Here is a 22,255-nt window from a genome sequence, read left to right as displayed (position 1 = left end):
CCAGCGGGTGAAACATCCCCTTCCTTCTGAGGTCCCTATTGTTGCGAAATGGATACTTTTTTCTAACACTTTTTGTACAAGGCATATGCTTTTATTTAGATACTTTTAAAGTTTTGTGCACATTAGATTCATCCACCATGAAATGATAAAGAAAAGCAGTTTTTAAGGGTTTAAATCTCTTTTTTCTAGATAACTAGGCATGATGGCCATATTCTGAGATCAAATTCGGTTTTAGCACAGCCAATTTACCCTTGAAATTATGTCAAAAATTGATCCTCGAAGAAAATTAGGCTAAAAATGCGGCGATTATTGCGTTGCAATACAATTTTTTAAAAAATCAATTATGAATAGCAGAACAGTTTCTCACGTGCGGATGCTCTTAAAGCAACTGACATTGCTACATAGCGTTATTCATAAATATTAAGGGTCAACAAAAGTGACCTATGTTCCCGCTGAGTACGATATATCATTTCCAAAGTATCTTTTGACGTTGCACACAAATCTGATCTGCGGTTGTTGCTATCAGGTCAAAAAATTGGGCAAAAAGGTGAAAAATTAATTTAAAAAACTCAATGAGCTCTATTTCTATTAATGTGTATTCTTTTAGTATAAACTACACTGAACATTTTTTGGGCGATCTGCTCGCCCACGTAGTAGAGCTGGAACACCAAATACGTCGCGCGCTGCTCACTTGCAACTTGGTACACATCCTCTCTCATATTGGGTACGCTCTGTTTCCACATTGGAACAGCTGTAATCCCAACAGTATTGGTACAGTAACGCTCCCTTTAAGCGGGAGCACGGAATCCCCACTTCGAGTTTCGCGCTGAGCTATACAGTTATAGTTTATACTCGTGGGACAATTTAATTCTCTTTTGTGGGACTGCTGCGTTCCCAACACATGGGATAGGATCTGCTCGCACGTTTGGTACTGTAGTTTACTTAAAAGTTGTCTGGCCGCTACACCAACCGTCTTGGTGGCGCTGCGTTGCCACTAAGAAGACAGCTGCTTGTCCAAATTTTGTTCAGTGTAGAGATAAATTTCTTCGCTTTTTATGCTGAACAATAATCTGAAGAGTAATTTAAACTCCGATAATAAGTTTTTGAGATATATAAAATCTCCGCTCCTGTTTTACATTTATGGAAACTTTTGCTGGATGTTGGCTGAAGCATCATACGATCAATTTTTTATGAAGATTTCAATGAAAAAGGATTTCAACAAGGAATCTTATTCATTTATTGAAGATTTAATTGACCTTATTATACAATACTAAATAAAAATTTTTTTTTGTAAAATACATTGTAAGGTTGAAAATAAACCCTCGTATTAATACACAATTGTTAAGACTAATTTTCTGTGCTAAATCAAAATCTGGCTTCTATTTTTTTCAGCGCATCAGGTTTTTGAGTCAAAATTTGTTTCAAAAAATGAAAAATCATATGATAAAAAGGAAAAAAACTTGTTTGAAGCGGAAAGCAAGACAAGACTTCATTGCGTTCTTTAAAGTGGATTCCAACCGTTACTTAATTTTTTTGATATCTTTTACGGTTCCTTAGATAGTATCCTAAAGGTTTTTGTAATATGTATGCGTCGGGACATAGCTGCACTCGTACCAGCTCTCTGCTCTTGTTTGTATAGCACTTCATGCTACCTTCATTTCATTTTATTCCTCTACAGAGTCACTATGATTTGCACTAAGTTTTTTTTTCATCTCTCAGTTTACAATGTTTTCTCTACGTTTGCGATTATTTCGTCCTGTAAAACAGAGACCAATAATTTGGCCTGTAATGCTAAAAAGCTACAACATATATTTTAAGATTATATTCAAAAATGGAAAAGAAGATTGAATATCCAATAGTTGCTGTTTGACTAGTGCGATTAAATTGAGGTCAGTATATTTCAGAGATCTTGATCGTCTTTTTTACTTCACTTTTCCTACTTTTTGGAGAGAACCTCAGAATCATATCGATGATTGTTATTTCTGTTTAACATATGAAAAAGGCTACTCATCTAAATGTAAGGACTCCATTATTCACCCTAATGTTCCTTATGTGATAAAATCCTGCGTATGGCTTTAACAATTCTATCTCGGGAAATTCTGCAAAACACGGAAAGCAGAAGAAATCAATTCTGATGAAAATCAATCCCTAGAATATAAGCCGGTCAGAAACTTGCCAAAACTATTCGATTAGATAGAATTAAATTATTTAATGAGGGACCTGAATTTATCGAAAAATGAAGCTGAAATCTTGAACTCAACTACAAAAAAATCGCTGAAAACGGGTGTGAAAGTCTGTTACCGAAATCAATGAAAAAATTTACCTACATTTTTTACAGCTAATATACTCTTCATTTATTGTACGGATGTAGATGGACTTATAAAGAGCCTTGGTCATGAACAGACAAAGAATTGTTGTTTATTTATTGATTTAAATAAGCACAGTTTAAAAATTGTTCTCTTGCACAACGGAAATGAATATTCATCAATACTCATCGCTCATGCCACCAATATGAAAGAGTGCTATGATATTATGGCAGTTTTACTTGAAAGAATAAATTAAAAATCATACGAATGGCCTATTTGTGGTAAATTGAAAGTCACAGGGATATTTCCCGGATTACAACCTGGCTATAAAAAATCTTTTTGTTTTCTATACAACTGGAGCAACGGAGCACGAGACCAACATTATAATGTTAACATTTGACCAGAGCGAAAGACGGTGGAACCAGGAAAAACGAACGCTGCTCAAAAACCTCTAGCTTATCCTCAAGAAATCATCCTACCACCATTGCATGTAAAGCTGTGCATCGCAAAAAATGTTATCAAAACTATGGATAAAAACGGAATTCTTTAGGGGAACACGAAATCCAGAAACTGCAAACACCTGATCAACACTATGCTGCAGAACTTCGAGGAAAAATCAAGTGAACATATCGCTACAGATTCACATTCTTGATTCTCATTTGCACTTCTGCCGAGCACATTTGGGGTCAGTCAGTGACGGAAACGGAGAAAGATTCCACCAAGACGTTGCATCGCTTGAGAAGAGAAACCAAGGTAAATTGAATACCAGCAGTCTTGCTGACTATTTTTGAAGTCCTATTTGTAAAAACCCAGCCAAAGAACATAATTGCTCAAAAAAAAAGTACAATTTATTCAGAATAAATTAATCATATGATATGATTCAGTCAACATCCAGCACAAGTTTCCAAAATTAAATTGCTGATGTAAGAATGAGGTTATAATTAAAATCTGCTAAAAAATTTGTTATTACAAAATTTAGTTCCAAATGTCTATCTAGCTCCATCTAATAGCAACAGATGGAGGCCATATGTATGCTCAATACAAAAAATACTGCGAATATAATATTTTGAATTCAACGGAAAAATAAGTTACTAAAATAATAAAGGAGTGAACTAAGGGGCAGGAGTGCTGACTCATTTTCGAGCAAATACACGAAGTAGTAAAATATTGCACACATTTTTAGTAATCTTTGGCACAAATGTAAGCTCCGGAAGCTTGGAGCACGACCTCTTTCATATTTGAGAGATTGATGTAACTTCAAACACTAAAAGCCTCTCACATTTCTTAAGAAAGACCCCTGAAGGACGTGTGTTTTCAGAATGAAGGACGTCAAACTGATCAGCCGGCAACTTTTTGGAACATGGTAGTCATCCTTTCCAACTTTGGGACTACAGAGGTCATTCCACGCCATTCCATGCCTTCTCTCATTCTTGGGTGCAGTATTCCTCCTCTAGGTTGGCTGTTTCAGTATTTCTTATTTGTCTTCGGTAAACTCGATATCGTCCAGCCTTATGAGCCCGAGGCAAGCGTCCGGATTTTTTTTACAGGATCGTGCGTCGTCTTGCTGCCTACAGAATGTTCTTAGATTTCTCGCAAAAATCCCTCCAATCTTCCTGTCTGTAGGTTCTGATGTTTTTCTTATATTCCTTCTGAGCTGCCGTGAATTTGACAAACTGTTAAAAGGAGTATTTTATATCAAAGCGGCCTAGCTTATATCATACCTTATATAAGGTAAGCGGCCTAGCTGTGGACATCAGTGGCACATAGTTCGTGTGTATGTGTGGCGAATATAGCGCCTCAGCGACTCAGTAATTAATGCAAACAAATTTGAGAACAAATGTGACTACTTAAGCAGCAGTAAACGTCATGTGGGTTGTTCGAAAATTTTTAAAAATACATTGCACAAAATAAGTTGAAAAAAGGTCTCTTGGATTTTTCTAAATTTTGCATATGTTGTAGATAATGACATCCGCGATAAAAAGTTCATCTGCCAAAAAGTAAAAAAATGGTCAGTTTTTCATCTGTATAGCATCAAAGGTCACTTTTCGTGCACGCTAGAGTAGACATACTGAAACTCGAGGACTATTTTACACCACGCTCAGGGATCATACCCAGCTCTGTGCACTTTTGATATTTTGTAGTTTAGGACCCCCCGATCAACAATATACGAATCTGAAGATCGAGACAGGAATACTTTCTCGATGGTGTTGCATCCGAAGCCGCTTTTTGTGTATGCTAAAGAAGACAAACCAACACTAGAAGACGGTTTGGCGCCACGCTCAGGGATCATGACCAGCTCTGGGCCTCTTTGATATTTTGTAGTTCAGGACCCCCTGATTAATAATGTATGTGACTGAAGGTCGAGAAAAAAATACTTTTTCGTTGGGTTTGCTCCCAAAACCGCTTTTTGTGGATGCTAAAGAAGAAATACCGACACTCGACGAATGTTTGACGCCACGCTCAGGGATCATGCCCAGCTCTGTGCCCCTTTGATATTTTGTATTTTAGGACCCCCCGATTAATAATATACGTATCTGAAGGTCGAAAGAATAATAATTTTTGTTGGTGTTGCCTCCAAAGCCGTTTTCGTACATGATAAAGGAAACATACCGACATTCGTGGACTATTTATTGCTACGCTCAGTGATCATGTCCAACTCCATGCCTCATTGATATTTGTACTTCAGGGCCCTCTGGTTAGTAAGGTACATGTTTGAAGGTTGAGATAAGAATACTTTTTCGTTTGTGTTGCGTCCAAAGCCCCTTTTTGTGCATGCTAAAGGAGACATACCCACATCCGAGGACTCTTTGGCGCCACGCCCAGGAATCATGCCCAACTCGGTAATTCTTTCATATTTTGTAGCTTGCGACCCTCTGATCGATAATGTACAGGCCTGAAGGTCCAGAGAAGAATACTTTTTGGTTGATGTTGTGCCTAAGGCTGCTTATCGTGCATGCTAAAGGAGACATACCGACATTCAAGGACTGTTTAGCGTCACGCTCAGGGATTATGCTCAACTCGGTGCTTCATTGATATTTTATAGTTTAGGGCCTCCTGATCAGTAATATAGGTCTCTCAAGGTACATTAGAGGACTGTTTGGCAAATGTACATGGTTCAGACATGCACATTATCGATCAGAGAGTCCTGAATTACAAAATATAAAAGAAGCGCAGATTTGAAAATGATCCCTAAGCGTGACACCAAACGTTCATCGAGTGTCGGTATGTTTACTCTGGCGTACACGAAAAGTGACCTTTGATGCGATTTAATTCAAACTCATTTCGAAGCATAGCAGCATCGTTTCTCCTGCTGTCCGAGAAGTATTAGGGATCGTCCATATATTACATAACACTTTTTTCTTTTGTTTATATCGTTGTGTCTTTCTCAACTTCACATCAATTTCATGCTCGTCTTTATTCAAACAAAAGAAAAACGTGTTACGTAATTTATGGACGATCCCTTATAATGACAGAGTTGACTTTGTAGAATGTATAATTATACGCAAGGTATAATTGAATCTTATATATGTCAGGTTAATGTAGTGATGCGTCAACTAAGATCTCCACACTACCGAGAAGTGCGGACCCTTCACGGTATGTTTTTGAATATTTTTCACCAGGCCATCGTAAAAAAAAGTTGAGTCCTTTATGCACACAATATGACTGTCTTAAAGTGCGAAAGTTGCTACTTTTTTCGATATAACTGTAGGTACCGTCAATGTACACAATCACTCTTGGAATATCTGTATTCATATTGTACAGCTTATTTGCAAACTCGGTCACATGTCGTTCGATATGTTCGTCTGGCGTAAACGAATCGAAGCCAATATTACCAGGTACGAATCGCAGCATCAAGGACTGTCTTATACTGGCAGCAGCAAGACTTACAGCTTGTCGACTCGAATACTGAAACATCAATTTTGAGAAATCATCTGCAAGTCCTTGCCGCAGCTTACACGAGAACATTAGAAGGTCCTTTTTTGTTACGTACCTATGACCACCTTAACAGAGTACTGGATCACAAAATAATAAACTTTAAAAGAGATCACGCTCCATTTACAATATCTCATCAAGGATGGACTGATTGCAATTAATGCATAGTCTTGTTTGCATATTTACCACAAGTGCTGGTGAGTCGAATGCATCACCTCGACGAATTGCAAATTCGCGAACAGCAGCATGTTCACCCCTATCTATTCGCTCCATTCGTTGTCGAGCAAAAATCTTTTCGAAAACGTAATGGGACAAATGGTTCCTAAACGCCATTGCAAAATAGTTCTCCTGTGCAAAACCCTAATCCTGTAGTAAGAAAAATTGAAATAAATAAGGAATTGTATTCCGCAATACTGATAGAATTTCTGAATAAATCTACGAATTCAAATTCTGAAATCTTAGTATTAAATATCAGTTATCAGTAATAATCAACGTGCCTCAATGTTGTTGACTGGAAGGTTGATTCATTGGTTTGATGAAAATCACTTTTTTTGCGACAATACTCTGAATATATCTTGGGATATAAAATAATATTTCTTTAGTTTTTTGCCATAGTATTCACGCAAAACTTTTTGTAAATAGTTATTTTCATCGAAGTAATGAATCAACCCTCCAGTTAATCGATTACTGCTCCTGAGAAATCAAATGAGTTTCTTAATTATTTCGATCACTTGAGTAAGTTTTCTCTTCAGGAATATCTGATAGTTACGTCGTTTGAAATAATTTTCATTTTCTTGTTTGTTTTTCGCCTTTTATCAGTTGTTTGGCATGAATTACTGCCATTGAGTTGGTTATTTTACACTAAGATTTCAGAGTTTTAATTCTTCGATTTATTCAGAAATTCTACCAGTGTTGCGGAATACAATTCCTTATTTTTTCAATTTTTCTTAATACAGGATTAAGCTTTTGTACAGTAGAACCAATTCGCAATGGCATTTGGAAAAAGTTTGTCCAAAACTAAAAAATGTCAGTTGGATAGCTTAGTATGGATGTCTTATGAGCTTTGCGACAAGCTAATTCTCATTCATTCTTTTTTAATACCATGCAAAAAGGAACTTTGGTACTGCACTGACGGCTATCATTGCATTTCCCGACCTTTGGACCTCGATATTATTCATCAACAGTTCCGAAACTACAAAGTGTGTCAATCGAAGAGCCTAGTGGATTGTTTCTATGAGCATTGTATCAAACACTTGTTCAGTGACGGTGTTACTTCCCTTCGCAGCATGAAAATCAAGTCGTTTTTCCCGAAAACTGTCAATTTTTTTAATCTACATGGATTTTCGTGATCAGCAGACAAATATTTATTATTTATTTTTTATGTTGTAGATCATGACATCCTCGATAAAAAGTTCTTACGCCAAAAAGTACAAAAATGGACAGTTTTTCGTTCGTATCGCATCAACGGTCCCCGTCGTGCTCACTTGAGTAGACATATCGACATCCAAAGACCGTTTGGCGCCACGCTCAGAGCTCATGCCCAACTCTGTGCTTCTTTGACGTTTTGTAGTTTAGGACCATCTATTCGATAATGTACATGGCTGAACCATGTACATGTGCCAACCAGTCCACTAGTGTCGGTATATCTCTGTTAGTATATAAGAAAAGCGGCTTTGGACGCAACACCAACGCAAAATGATGCCTCTCTCGACCTTCAGACGTGTATATTATTAATCAGGGGTGTCCTATACTACAAAATATTAAAGGGGCACAGATCTGGGCATGATCCCTGAGCGTGGCGTCAAACCGTCTTCGAGTGTCGGTATGTCTCCTTTAGCATGCACAAAAATTGGATTTGGACGCATCACCAACGAAAAACTATTCTTCTCTTGACCTTCAGACACGTATATTATTGATCAGGGGGCCCTAAAGTACAAAATATCAATGAGGCACGGAGTTAGGCATGATCCCTGAGCGTGGCGCCAAACAGTCCTCGAGTTTAGGTATGTCTACTCTAGCGTACACGAAGAGCGACCTTTGATGCGATACGAACGAAAAACTGTCCATTTTTTACTTTTCAGCAGAAGAACATTTTATCAGGGATGTCATGACCTGCAACATATCCAAAATTTAGAAAAATTCAGCAAAACCTTTTTTCAATGTAATTTGTGCGAGGTCCTTTCGTCATTCCATATTAATTAAAAATACAAACATAATTGAGTCAGAAAGCGCCGGGTTTCAATCGGATTTCAATGCAAAAGCGGCCCCAAGGCCAAGTGAGGTTTCATATCAACTGTTCGAAGGCACGTTGAGATTTTTTGTTCCAATCTTCAGCCCGATAGCCGTCATATTGGATGAGTAATCGTTAATGGTACAAATTTCGTTTTTCGCAATTTTTAGCTAAACTAATGATCGGAAAAATCTGAAAGAATACACAATACTTCTGAACATCAAGGGAAATTAACGCGCCCTCCCAATTTGCATATATTCTGATTTTTTCAGATTTTTAAACAATGTAGACGATACCTAAAAATAACGAATATTTTCAAATACCGTGGTTTCGACGGTGTTCGTCGTTAAGGTATATTTGTCGGGCTTTTTGTAGAATCATTATTTCATTGCTAAAATTATAATCAATTTGATAATACAAACCTATATAATAATTACGATTTATAAGAATTATGATTTACAAAGAATATAATTGATAATTATAATTTATGGCTTATAATGGTAAATATATTTAGAATTCAAAATGCCACAACAAAAAAGTAATATTTTATACATTATTATAACCGAGAGTTCGATGCAGTCAGAATTACACTCAACCCCCGAGTTAAGCACGCTTCTCGTTGCATTGCGGGGCATGACGCAACCTGATGCAAAATTGACTTGTTGTGACCATTGGTGGAGTCCATGTCAAGTGATAGCAAGAATTTTCTCCATAGAATGAGATTTGACTGTAACTCGATGTATGCAGTTATATATTAGCAACGAAAAATGCCCTCGAATGATTTTTGAAAATTGAAAAAATGACGGAGATATGGGGGTTCAAAAAGGTTTGCAACTTTTTTTGGAATATTTCAGATCTTCGGTTCTAATGAACCTATTTGACTTTTTAAGCTCTAAAGCTGTTCGTATTGACATATACTTTTAAATAAAAAATTTCTGTTTACAAAAAAAATTCAAATTTTTTTGGAAACTCAAAAAACTAAAATCGCGTTTTTAAAAATACGTGTCCTCTGATTTTTATTATTTTTTTCGTAAGAAGCCATACATGTGGTCCACAAGTCATGAAAGTTTTATCTTAAGACTGCTATTGGTTGATGAGGAAATAAATCAAACCTAAGGTTCTATACGAGGAAGCGACGCGACGCGGCTACTGCGTAGCGTAGCATAGTTCGGTGACTCTTCAGAAACATAAATGTTTTTAATAAACACATTGATTTTTAGTAAGTAAAGGTCAACACCTATTCAGCAACATTTTTTTATTGTTCAAACGTAATTTCAAACAACTAAATTAGTAAGAGCGACATATAAACAAAAACGTTAGTTTGGAATAAAAGGTCTTCGAAATTAAAATGACAGCGTGTATTTGTTAAGTACCCTCAATTGACATGAAGGTCTTTGAAATGTCATTTATCCCAGTCTTACATTTATCTAGCTTTTGTGGTCTGATTGTCGTACGGACGCTGAAGGTTTGATTTAGCAATAGCCCTTTTGAGAATGCCACCAATTCCATCACAACATCCTTTGCCATTTACAGTTATACTGAAATTTCATTCTTTGATAGAAATTTCATTTCTTTGATAGAGATGCACATATATCGTATTGTGTTCTTTTATATCCGATATCTTAGCGTAATGCGTGTTTAATTCACCTATAGGGGTCATCCACAAAATACGTGATACTGTTAGGGGTGCGGGTGTGTTCATGAAAATACCATGATTAATCACGCGGGGGTCATTAAATGACATATCCTCATTACTTTTCTTGTTTTTTATTTACTACCCTTTTTATAACTTACAATTTCGAATACGCGAATATCATTATACGTCAATAAAAATAATTTAATGTAAACGAATGATTAAAAATTTAAATATTTTACCACTCGCACAAAAATAAATAGAGTGACTTCTTTCTTTTTCAAATATTGTAGACTATCTAAGTCATTAAATAACATAAACTCATTCCTTTTCTTGTTTCTTATTTACTACCCTTTTTATAACTTTCAATTTCGAATACGCGAATATCATTATGCGTCAATAAAAATAATTAAATGTAAACGAATGATTAAAAATTTAAATATTTTACCTCTCGCACAAAAATAGAGTGACTTCTTTGTTTTTCAAATTTTGTAGACTATCTAAGTCATTTAATGACATAACCTCATTACTTCACTTTTGTTTTTATTCTTTTACTACCCTTTTTGTAACTTATCTGCATTATTATTATTTTTGAGACATATTCAATTGAAAAAATGATTTGATGAAACAAATCAAACCTTTCTTCGACCGTTGATATTTATTGATTTCAAATTCTTTATGTCTTACGGTCCATAATTATGGACGCAAAAAATAACACCGTAAGACATAAAGAATTTGAAATCAATAAATATTCAATTGACACAGATGGAGAGGTCCAATATTTCTGTATCAAATGCATCATAAGAACTTACAGCCATTAAAATAAAGCTGTAGAATTTTACTGCATTTTTCAAAGCCGTATATTTATTGTACTGTGGTTAAAAACAAGGGATACCAAGGATTGTTTAAACATTTCAAAGAAGCCTACTTAAATAAGAAAGGCGATGATTTGCAAAAAGAAGCTACCTTATTCTGGAATTCCATCAAATCTAAGGAACATTTCGAAAAATCATTAAAGAAGAAACATTCTGAGTTGGGAAACATAAAACTAAAAAACCAGAGCAGGTTCTTAAATTGCTGGAATGTTGTAAGTATGCTAAATTTCTTCAATAATTTTGATACAAGATAGGGGAGACTGGGGCAAGATGAGCATATAGGGTCAAATAAGACACTGCATTTTTTTCTCAAAATATGTCATTTGTTGAACATTTCACAGGGCATGAATTAATATGAATAATCATATTGCTCATTGGTTAAAATAATGATATTTTGTCGTGATTCTCATTTATATTATCAGAATACCCAAAATAATTTTTTTTTCTATTAATAAAATTTAATAAATAGGTGAGGTGTCTCATCTCGCCACAATACGTGTCTCCTTTCGCCCCAGATGATGGGGCGAGATGAGACGTACATAATTCACAATTTTAATGTTTATATCGCAATCAAAATTTGTTGAACAATTCGTATTTCATGAAATTGATACATAAAGGTTTACAGAATGTACAAGATCAATTACATTTTAGAAAACTACTTGCAAATATTTTACTGAAAATGATAACTATGCTCATCTCAACACGGTCTCCCCTAACACTGGTATGAATAATTACATTTTCCAATCAAAATTTAAATTTTTATTTTTTATTTTATACTCGTCAGGCATCAACGAAAATTACTAATACCAAAATTGCGCATATAGCTGAAAAGACCAGTCAGCTTCATCGAAAAGCACAACTATCTCTGGAACTTCTACGTCGCAAATCGATCTTTCCACAGAAAGCGCGGATGTACCTGAGAAGTCTATTGCAAACTCCGACATAACATCTAATGCTAAGAAATTCGATACTCCAGTGCAAAATGCTTTAAAAGAGAATAGTTGTATTTTAGATGAGGACATATCATTTTTAAAGCGAAGAGAAAAATTACAAACAAAACAAAGGAATGCGGAAAGGAATAAAGAAGTAAAAAAAGAAAGGCATTTCCAGAAATTTTTTCTGAAAATCCAACTTATGTTAAGATACTGAAATTGAGAAATAAAAAAGGACATCCCAGAATCGAGGAAGATCAGCCAGAATTGCTGAAGGTTATCGTTGATATAGCTATGCACGGAGTATCAGCAGATGAAAGAAGACGCACAAAGATTATCAGATCTGTAAAAACTTTAAATCATTTGACTACCATTCTTAATGTAGATTTTGGATTCAATATTAATCGAAGCGGTTCTTATTTAAGACTAATACCACTCAGAACTGATACACTTGAGTTGTTGCCAAATCCCATAAGCTAGTACCATCTGTATACGCTGGAATAGTTATTGACAAGGATAGATTAGGCAATCGAGAGGGTGTAGGATATTCTAGACCTACATATGTGGCTATTCGCTCTAGAAAACATTCTTCTTCGACGGCATTGTCGCACTGTGTAGACGTAGAAAAACTATTCACAATGGATAAATTCAACATTATAACCAAGGATCCGAGTGGAAGCACTAAACCAGTTGTTATTTTTAATGTCGATGGTGGCCCAGATGAAAACCTACGATATCAGAAAGGCATAGCAGTGGCAATTCACCATTTTCTTAAATAGGACTTAGATACTTTGTACATTGCTTGCAACGCTCCTAGACGTAGTGCGTTTAATAGAGTCGAAAGACGAATGTCGCCCTTGCTAAAGAACTAGCTGGAGTCATTCTGCCACATGAACATTATGGTACTCATTTAAACAATAGTGGTAAGACGATCGACGAGGAAAAAGAAATTGAAAATTTTGAATATGCTGGCGAAACTTTAGCAGAAATTTGGTCCAATAATGTTATAGATGATTATCTAGTTATAAGTGAATATATAAAGCCTGACCATTCAGAATTTAAAGAAACATCTTTGATAAAAAAAAGTCAGAGGAATGGCAGAAAATGCACTTACGAAGTAGCCAGTATTGTTTGAAAATTCTGAAATGCGATGATCGCAGTTGCTGTCCACTCCCTCGAAATTCCATTTCTGAATTTCTCCCTAATCGGTTTTTACCACCTTCGTTGCCAATTGCACAAAGAAATGAAGAAAATGGAAAAAATCCATCTGTTTTTGCTTTACAATCAATGCGCGATACAGTCTACAAAGAGAAATTTAAACAGTTTGTAGAAGTTCCATATGATATTACATGTACATCTATTAAATCTGAAGTCCACAAGGAAATATGTTCAAAATGTGGTATCCACCTCGCATGTTTGACTAAATTAAAAATTCATTAAAAATCATGCGGTGTATCAGCTTCTATTCCAAAAATACGGCCTACCAGAGTAGCTGCAATCCGCCAAAGAGAACTGCTAGCTATTGCTATGAAATGTGAGAATCAAAAAGAAGCGGAGTGGTTGGACGAGGATATGGTTGATAAAGATGTTTTGGATCTTAACGATTCAAGTTCACTAAAAACAGAAAACGCTACTCTGGAAAGGCACCTAGACAATCCATGGAGCAAGTAAATTCGAGGCAGATATCGATATTAACAAAACAAAAACAAAAAATATATATATGCATGAAACAAGATTATATTAGAACAAGAAACCAAATACTGTTACTTTAAAAAAGTTATTCTATACTTAATAGAAGATGTTATAGTTTGTCGGTATACTGGTCAAAAATTAATTATTTAGTGAAACTTGAACGTTTCGCCCTTCGACGAAGGGCCTCTTGAGTCATACCATTATTTAACAGCCATATTTCTCCTTAATGAAACAAATCATAAACAAATTTTGGAGTAAAAAGATCTTGGAGAAGAAAATTGCAAATGATTTTTCCAGCGATGATAATAATTGCAATTGTAAAAAAGCACATCATTTTCCACAAAAACAGATGCAATAGTTTAATTGGGGAGCAATATGGCTGTTAAATAATTGTATGACTGAAGAGGCCCTTCGACAAACTATAACATCTTCTATTAATAATATCACCTAATCGACACCAAATAACATCATCTATTCTATACTTAAGTTACAAATATACTTTTAGAAATGTGATTAGAATGTGTTTTACTTTGCTCATAAATCTTCTTCTTCAAAACTGTGCGATACAATTAAAAAGCTAATCAAAATTTTCATTATTTTTTTTAAGGTTAAAAGTGTGTGTGTGTGTTGGGGGGGTGGGGGGTACAGTTTATCACGTATTTTTCAAGGGAGGCCTATGAAATATCAGGGCTTATCGTGATGGGGGGAGGGGGTCAAAAATGTCTATAAAATATATCACGTATTTTGTGGATGACCCCATAGGTGCTCTATAGTATGTCAAGAATTTGACCCACTAATAGATTATACATGACACTATTGATATACATACTTTGTTGTTTGGCAATAAAATCATGACGAAGAAATCGTTTCGAATTTCGCTTAAGTTGTTAATCAATTCGTTGACCGTGGCCACAACAGTTTCTAAACCTTATCGATCAACGTTTAACATGTTTTGAAAATGGTAGAAAATTAGACTTAACCAATCGTTTTATATTCCCACCAATAAACATAAATTTAGCGTTCTGATGGGCAATGCAGACGCAACGATGTGGGTACCATTGTTCCAGCTAGAACGCACTCTTTCGGTTTTAATTCTGCAAACTTTGAAAATCCAATTATTTCCGCAAGAAAATACCCTTTTAAAAGTTCATACAACTATCTAAAATTACATAAAACTATACGTTTTCAAACGTTTATTTTCGCTCGGATTACTTTCACAGATACACACTAGTTTTTCTCTGGCACTATGCGACTATTATCATCATGGTTATAAAAATATTTTAAGCACAACACCCTTTGTTCTGACAAAGTTTTTCCGCTTTTGTGTCTGAAGAAGATAGCAATCCTTTTGTATTGATTGATTCTTTAGCTGTTTAAGCCATGCGGTAAGAAGAGTTGAATCTTTCTGATCTTCCAACTGTTCGGCAAAATGGTTAAAATGGTAATTTGTCTCTTTTTGCTTATTTCAGTTTTTTCTCAATTTCCCTTCAAATGAACTACAGTTTTATCATTTATATAAAAAAGCTTGCATCTTATCGTATCACATACTTTTCTGAAGGGGTCCTGATTTTTTTTTTAGTTTTTAGCTCATGATAATTAATCTGTTCTCCGAGAATTCGTACACCAACATTTAGAGAGGAAAAAACTTTCTCTTTGCCTAGTTTAAAAAATGCAGTGTCACTTCCAGATAAAATATTACTGTTCACATCCATATCCATTTGATCTTAAAATTTATCTTCGTGAATTTCCTTGGCGTGTGAATCATGATCCCTAGATGTATCAGAAGACGGAGTTTGTCCTTGCGAAAATTTCTTAGGGCAACTATCACAAATAAAATGTTTTTTTTTTGTAATAAATTGAAAATTTTCGCGAATACTTTCGGAAACAGGACTGACATTTCTTTTAATATGACTGTGCTCAAATCTGCCAAAAGGATTGTAACATCTTTTACTAACAGACATTTTGGCAACGATGTATCCAGATACGAATGGAATAAAAAAACAAGTATTTAAACTCGTTCCAATGAAGAAAAACAAAATAATTTTGAGCAAGCTTAGTCGCTAATGTGATGTTTGCGATAAAGACGGTACATGTGAAATGTAAGAGTTCTTTTTTTGTCCAATGCAGGTTTAGACAAGCACGCTTATCGTAAATATAAAAACAAATAGCGAATCGCAGTTGACGTGGCGTGGTGTGACATAATGATGGTCGCTTTTTCGTATAGAACCTTAAGTTTGATTTATTTTCTCATTAACCACTAGCGGTCCCAAGATAAAGCTTTCAGGACTTGTGGAGCACATGTATGGCTTTTTCTAAAAAAAATCAATAAAAAAAATCGAACGAAACGTATTTCAAAAAAAAAGCTAGATAAATGTACGACTGGGCTAAAGGACATTTCAAAGACATTCATGTCGAATTCTGCAATCATAACGAATAAAAAGCAGACGAGGCGATTTTAAGCGAAAGATTTAAAAATTGTATTACTATTGAGGGTACACAACAAATACACGCTGTCATTCCTATTTTGAAGACCGAAGTGATGACAAAGCTTTTTTCTAATTTCATACTATCGTTTTTGTTTATATGTCGCTCTTTCTAATTCATTGAAGTTTCTGAAGAGGCACAGAACTGCGATACGTCACGCAGTAGTCGCGTCACGTCGGTTCGTCGTGTAGAACCTTACGTTTTATTTCAAACAATTTCAGAGCTTAAAAAGTCAGATCGGTTTATTAGAAACGAAGATATTGAATATTCAAAAAAAGTCCAAACAATTTTTTAACTCCCATATCTTGGCCATTTTTTCGAATTTTCAAAAATCACTTGTTTTGATGGTGAAAAATAAGAATTATATTAATTGAATAATGTAAAATATTTATCATTATCATTATTGAAAATAGTGATACATTACAAGCAATGAAATAATGTATATACAAAAAAACCGACAGACACCTCAAGAATGAACACCAACGAAACCACGGAATGTGACAATAAACGGTTTTTTTAAGTATCGTCCAAATTCTTTAAAAATCTGGAAAAATCAGGATATATGTGTCTTTGTGCGAAAATTGTTACAATTTTTTTAATCGCCAATTTCGAACGAAAAAAGGGTTTCACCGGTTTCAGTGCAAAAACGGCCCCAAAGTTAAATGGGATTTCGTATCAACTATTCGAAGGCACTTGGCTTGAGATAGTTATTTGCCAATCTTTAGCCCGATAGCCGCTATATTGGATGAGTAATTGTTGATGATACGAATTTCGTTTTTCGCAATTTTTAGCTAAACTTCTTGACATCACGGAACAACTCCATAAATATTTTTCATTATATCATCTAAAATAATTAACATTTTTCTATGTTTCTATACTAATAACTATTTTACTTTTTGTTATTACAGAATGGCAATCAAGGGGTTTTTAAAAAAGTAAAGACGAACCACTTCAGACTGCATTACCCGGGCAGTCCGGACGTTAGGTCGCAAAAATGACCCCGACCTTACATTTTGTGATGAGAATATGAAAAATCACATAAGTGATCTGGCGTCTATAAGCCGCAGTAAAAGGATTGCTGTCAGTAATCTCTCTTGCTGATATATTATGTGTGGCTACGAATGTTCAGTTTTGCAAAAAAAATAACAGAGAAGCAGAAATTTAAATATGCGCGACATAAATTGAGCTGCGGAACATTTTACATTTTATTTGAAAGTTTGTAAAACGTAATTTGCACTATGTTTGCAATATATTCTGAAAAAATTGGCAAAATAAGTTCAACCTGAGCTTATTTTATTCACGATTTAGATACCTTTGAAAATTTTTGAGAGAAAAAATGGTTATTTAATATATTAATAGATATAAAAATTTTATAATGAAAAATGTGTGTTTGCATATCAAGTGGGCTAATTTATCAGGGTTTAAAAAGTTGTACTTAATTTTCTATCATAGGTTGAAGGAATATTAAAATCTATTAAAAGCATCTGCTTGTATATACCTCACAAAACACTTTAAAATAAAATGAATGGTTAAAACACACTGATTGAACTTTCTTCACATGACACCTTTTAAATACTTTTTTTTACTAGAAAGAAAACTTGAGATTAAAAACTAGAATTTTGCTATGTTAGGGGTCGTCCATAAACTACGTAGTCTACCCAGAGAAGGGGGAAACTGAATGACATGACAGTGCATGGTTTTACATTGATATCCTTTTATTCTGTATACACTTGTCAACTCGATTATCAAAAAGCTGAAGAAAATTGTTTACCTGTAATATATGATTTAGATGCATGGCTAGTCTTACCTTCTATTTAATCTGATGACTTATATGAATAGAAATGATAAACACTGTTTTTATAAAAAATTTTGTTTAGAAAATGTTTCTCATAAAAAAACCACGTGCTATTCTAGGGGCTAGAGGAGGGGGTCTGGAAAATAGCTATGATATACTACGTGGAGTGATGGGGGTTCAAAAGTGACCAAAATCTGGCTACGCGGTTTATGGACAACCCCTTATTATTGCTCCGGTATCGCCCATGACGTTTTCAGATGCGCGCCGATATTCTGTAATATTATTCTCATTAAAAAAAATTTAATTTTACTTTTTCATTTGAAGGTTCTAATGTGAAAAAAATCAAGATCTCCTTTTAGCACAAAAAATGCCCAAAAACCTGTCCTGTGGCAAAAACTCAAATTAATTTTTTTACTTCTCAAATTCAAATCGATATAGCTAAACAAAACTTACTGATGCAGGAAGGCAAACAGATATCGCATCACAATAACCACTGGTCTTGGAAGACTGAAGATGAGTTCCTTCATCTTAACCACAAATTCTTGTTTCGATTCTAGTTGTGCCAACTCCATAAGATGCTCAAAATATATGATAGGAAATAAAGGTTCTCTAAGTTCTCTGAGATAAAGCTTGAACACACCAGCTACGCTATTTATGTCGGAAGCGTCAGTAACATCCGCGAGCGGATCGTCGCCTCTCTCGAACCACTCCCTAAAGTTGTTTATTTCAATTTGCGAACCAGAGACTCTGAATATACCTTGATGATGAAGCCCATAAAGATTGATTACCCTAATGCAGCTCTTCATGATCAACGGTATTTCTTGATTTGTGCTCTCAAGATATTCTTCTAAGGAACCACCAAAAAGCTTCGGCTGGCCATTCATTTGTAGGCGGCCGATTCGTTTTCTACGCGCTTGCTTCTGTTTCGTTGTTCCGATTGAAAGATTTGGGCTCGCGTTCGATTCTTCTAATAGACTTTGACGTATATACTCTTGCTTCGCATCCAGCCTAGCTATTCTTGATGTCCCAAGAAGATATTCCCTGAATTTCTGCAAAACAAAAATAATATCATTGGAGGAAGTAATTAAATAATAAGAATCAACTTTGAGTGTAAGAAAAAATACAAACAATTGAAATATTCTATAATTTCATGGATAAATTCGACAACAAAATATTAGTAAAATATTAAAAACTTGTGCTCGTCTTTATTTATTTTTTATTCGAGGTATTCATCTTGCGTTTATGCTCGTCTTTATTTATTTTTTATTCGAGGTATTCATCTTGCGTTTATGCTCGTCTTTATTTATTTTTTATTCGAGGTATTCATCTTGCGTTTACCCAATAACCAGTCAAGTTTAATGCTATCGTTGATTTTTATTTACTGGGTTACGTTAGCGCATATCAAGTAACGATCTTATATTATGAGCTTTGCTTTAAAAATATTTTCTGCAACACCCACTTCGAAAGATGGACGTTACACCTCTCTAAATCTTATGCAAAGTACCTCATGCAGTCGAGGGTGCCACTGATTCGGAACAGTCTTAAGCTTCCGAACTTCACGGACAATTGTTGCAAAAAAAGCATGTGATACCCAGCCCTTGATCACTTAAATGATGAAAGGAAAAGAAAGGTAATTATTATATAGCAACATGCGACCATCTTGACAGCGTGAAAAATAAAGTCCCGAGACGGACGACTTCAGGTAAGGACTTAAGGTAAAAGTGTTTAATCATATGCATCACCATTTTCGTAACAAGGTCTAGGGATATGAGCATCACCTTCATTGGCGGAACCACTCCAAATTAATTGGCACGACAAACATAGTGGTTGCAGATACTTTATTCCTCGCTAGCAGTTCGGAAGGCCAAATCTTCTGGATAAAAGCTTTGCACATGCATCAGAGAGCATCCTTGACAGACGTTAGGACATGAATGCGGCTTTCAGGCGCGCTCTGATCTTGGCACGTCTCTTCAGCGCTAATGTATATTATGACTAGATCAGACATACCCAGCCGGGGAAAATTTCCGCCGGGAACAAATGTTTCACTTCCATGACCATTTCTTCTGGAGAGCGGGAGTAGTGGCAGCGGGATATGATTATCTCTCCTCTAATGACGTCACATAACCGTATAGATACGAAATATCTGTCAGGGTGCTTCAGGGCGACTAACTTTTCTATATAAAAATTAAAAAGTAACTAGAATTTTTATTTTTTTATTTGAGTACGTTGAAATGGATTTTTAATTAATTTAATTCTAAAGCTAAGTTTACAAAGTGTTTCTTTATCGTACATTATTGAATATTTCAATATCACGGTTTTTACATTATATTTACAATGTACACAAATATTAAATGATACTTTTTGACGTATGGCAATACTTTAACGTTGATATGTTTAAGTTTATTTAGTTTTTGAGGGGGGAGGAGGGGGTGAAGGTTTGCACTTTCAAAAAATCGATTTTTTTTTCTTTTCTTATTGTTATACATTTCAAGAATATACACCCAAAATCTTAAGACGATCTGAGCAAAACTCTCGAAGTTATTGTCTAGTTAGGCTCCTGTCCTCCAGTTCTACAGCAATGACAGCTGTGGGCTTCTAAAACTTTAAACGCGTTTTTCTCAAAACTAGTTTTTTAAAGTCCTTGTTCACTGTCATTTCAAAACTACTTTATCGATTCAATTCAAACTTGGTACACCTTTTCTACATATAAAATACCTCCCCCCAACGTTTAGTTAAACTTTTTTTTACATTAAGGGTATTTTTCACCCCCAAAATGGTAGAATTTTTCGTGGAAAATAGCAGATTAAACCTTAAATGACCACCAAAAATTTTTAAACGCAAAAAAATAATCAGAGAACGGGGGGGGGGGGGGGGGGGGGGGGGGGGGGGGGGGGTATTTAATGATACTTTGACTAAATTTAAATGGTTTTTGATTACCGATAATTTTCGACCGAGATACAGTGAACACCGCGAATTGTTTTTTTCCCCAAGACGTTTTTGGATAATCTGTCACCGGCTTGCTTTTAAATATTTTTAAATGAAAAAAATTATAGAATATTGCCAAAAGCATACTTAATAATACACAAAAGGTTTAAATACATTTTCTTAGTCCATACGCTTAAAAAAACTCGCAAAAGATTGTTTTTTTAAGCTAAAGCCCCCCCCCCCCCCCCCCCCCCCCCCCCAAAGTAATAAGATTTGAAGGTTTCAGTTCACACTTACAGTTTGCACCGTCCAAGTACTAGCTTATTTTTAGGAAAGGTATCTTTGAGACAGGATATTGTTTTAAATGCAGTCAGGTACATCAGTAGATACACAGTAGTTCATTACCGAATTTTGGCATTTGCAAATGTGCGAAAATAAAACAAACAAGTATAGTATAAAAATGTAATATATTTTCATACTTCATTTCTATAGCTTATCTTTTTGCCTTGTGCATAATGTTATCATATTGCTAGCCTTTTGAAAGTATCAGTCAACTAAAACTCTGCTGTCAACTGAAAACCCTAGTAAGTGACTTTTACCATTGAGGTTTTTTTCTCATGCGCATTTAACGGAAAATAGTCTCTATGGCAAATGTCACTTACCAGGTTTTTCTGTTGGACAGCAGAACTGTGATAATAAAATATTCAATAATTTTCAAGAAAGAAGCACTTTTTAAACTTATCTTTTCGATTACCTTCATTAAAAATAAATGTGAACATACTGAAATAACATAAGAAAAACTGTAGGTAATATGCATATTTTATAGTGAAAAGTTAGTCGCACCCAAGGACCCTGGCAGATATTTCGTATATACGAGGCTCGGTTACGTCACCGAGGAAACATGGTCACACGCCTCTGCAACTACTACCACTCTCCAAATGATATAAGAGGTAGAAATAAAACATGTGTTCCCGGCAGGAATTTCCCTTGGCTGGGCAATTCTGGACTAAAGAGCGGATTAGCGCACCAATTAAGTTAGACGACCGCAATTCAACTCTCACATACAGCAAACCGTCGAGTCTTCGGCCCGACAGAAAGAGGCATGGATAGCAAAGTGCGTGCCCAATGTGGGAACGCATCGCTGCCGCTAGCCTAACCGGGGTTCTCCGCATGTGAGAAGCGTGCTACGCTTTTCAGTTAACTTCACTGTTCCGATTATCTGCTCTTTACGTATTACGCTACCGCCGATGAGTTCACGTTCCTTAGCAAAGCCATTCCAAATTTCCAGCATGTTCATCTCGGCTTTCCTCAGAGCCAGCTCTAGATTTTAGCATAGGTCTTTGACAGAGAGAAACATAGTCACAATACATTAGAAATATCAGTTGTTGGAAACATGGCGCCCCCCTACTCACCCGTATACCCGTGATGGCCATTTGATTGATATATATAC

At 35.3% G+C, this 22,255-nt stretch overlaps 1 protein-coding gene across 2 annotated transcripts in view; it reads right to left on the bottom strand.

Moving 5' to 3' along the window:
* Positions 1 to 22,255, bottom strand: part of LOC117173527 (SLIT-ROBO Rho GTPase-activating protein 1-like) — a 348,789-nt gene that overhangs the window by 139,251 nt on the left and 187,283 nt on the right. For both annotated transcript variants that reach the window (XM_033362166.1, XM_033362165.1), the window contains one exon: positions 18,334 to 18,929. In XM_033362166.1, coding sequence (XP_033218057.1) covers positions 18,334 to 18,929 — 596 coding nt within the window. The remainder of the gene's footprint in view (positions 1 to 18,333; positions 18,930 to 22,255) is intronic.

The sequence above is a fragment of the Belonocnema kinseyi genome, chromosome 5 (genome assembly GCF_010883055.1).
Source record: "Belonocnema kinseyi isolate 2016_QV_RU_SX_M_011 chromosome 5, B_treatae_v1, whole genome shotgun sequence".
NCBI lineage: Eukaryota > Metazoa > Arthropoda > Insecta > Hymenoptera > Cynipidae > Belonocnema > Belonocnema kinseyi.
Note: the sequence above shows the minus strand (reverse complement) of the source record. Positions and strands in the feature narration are given on the sequence as shown.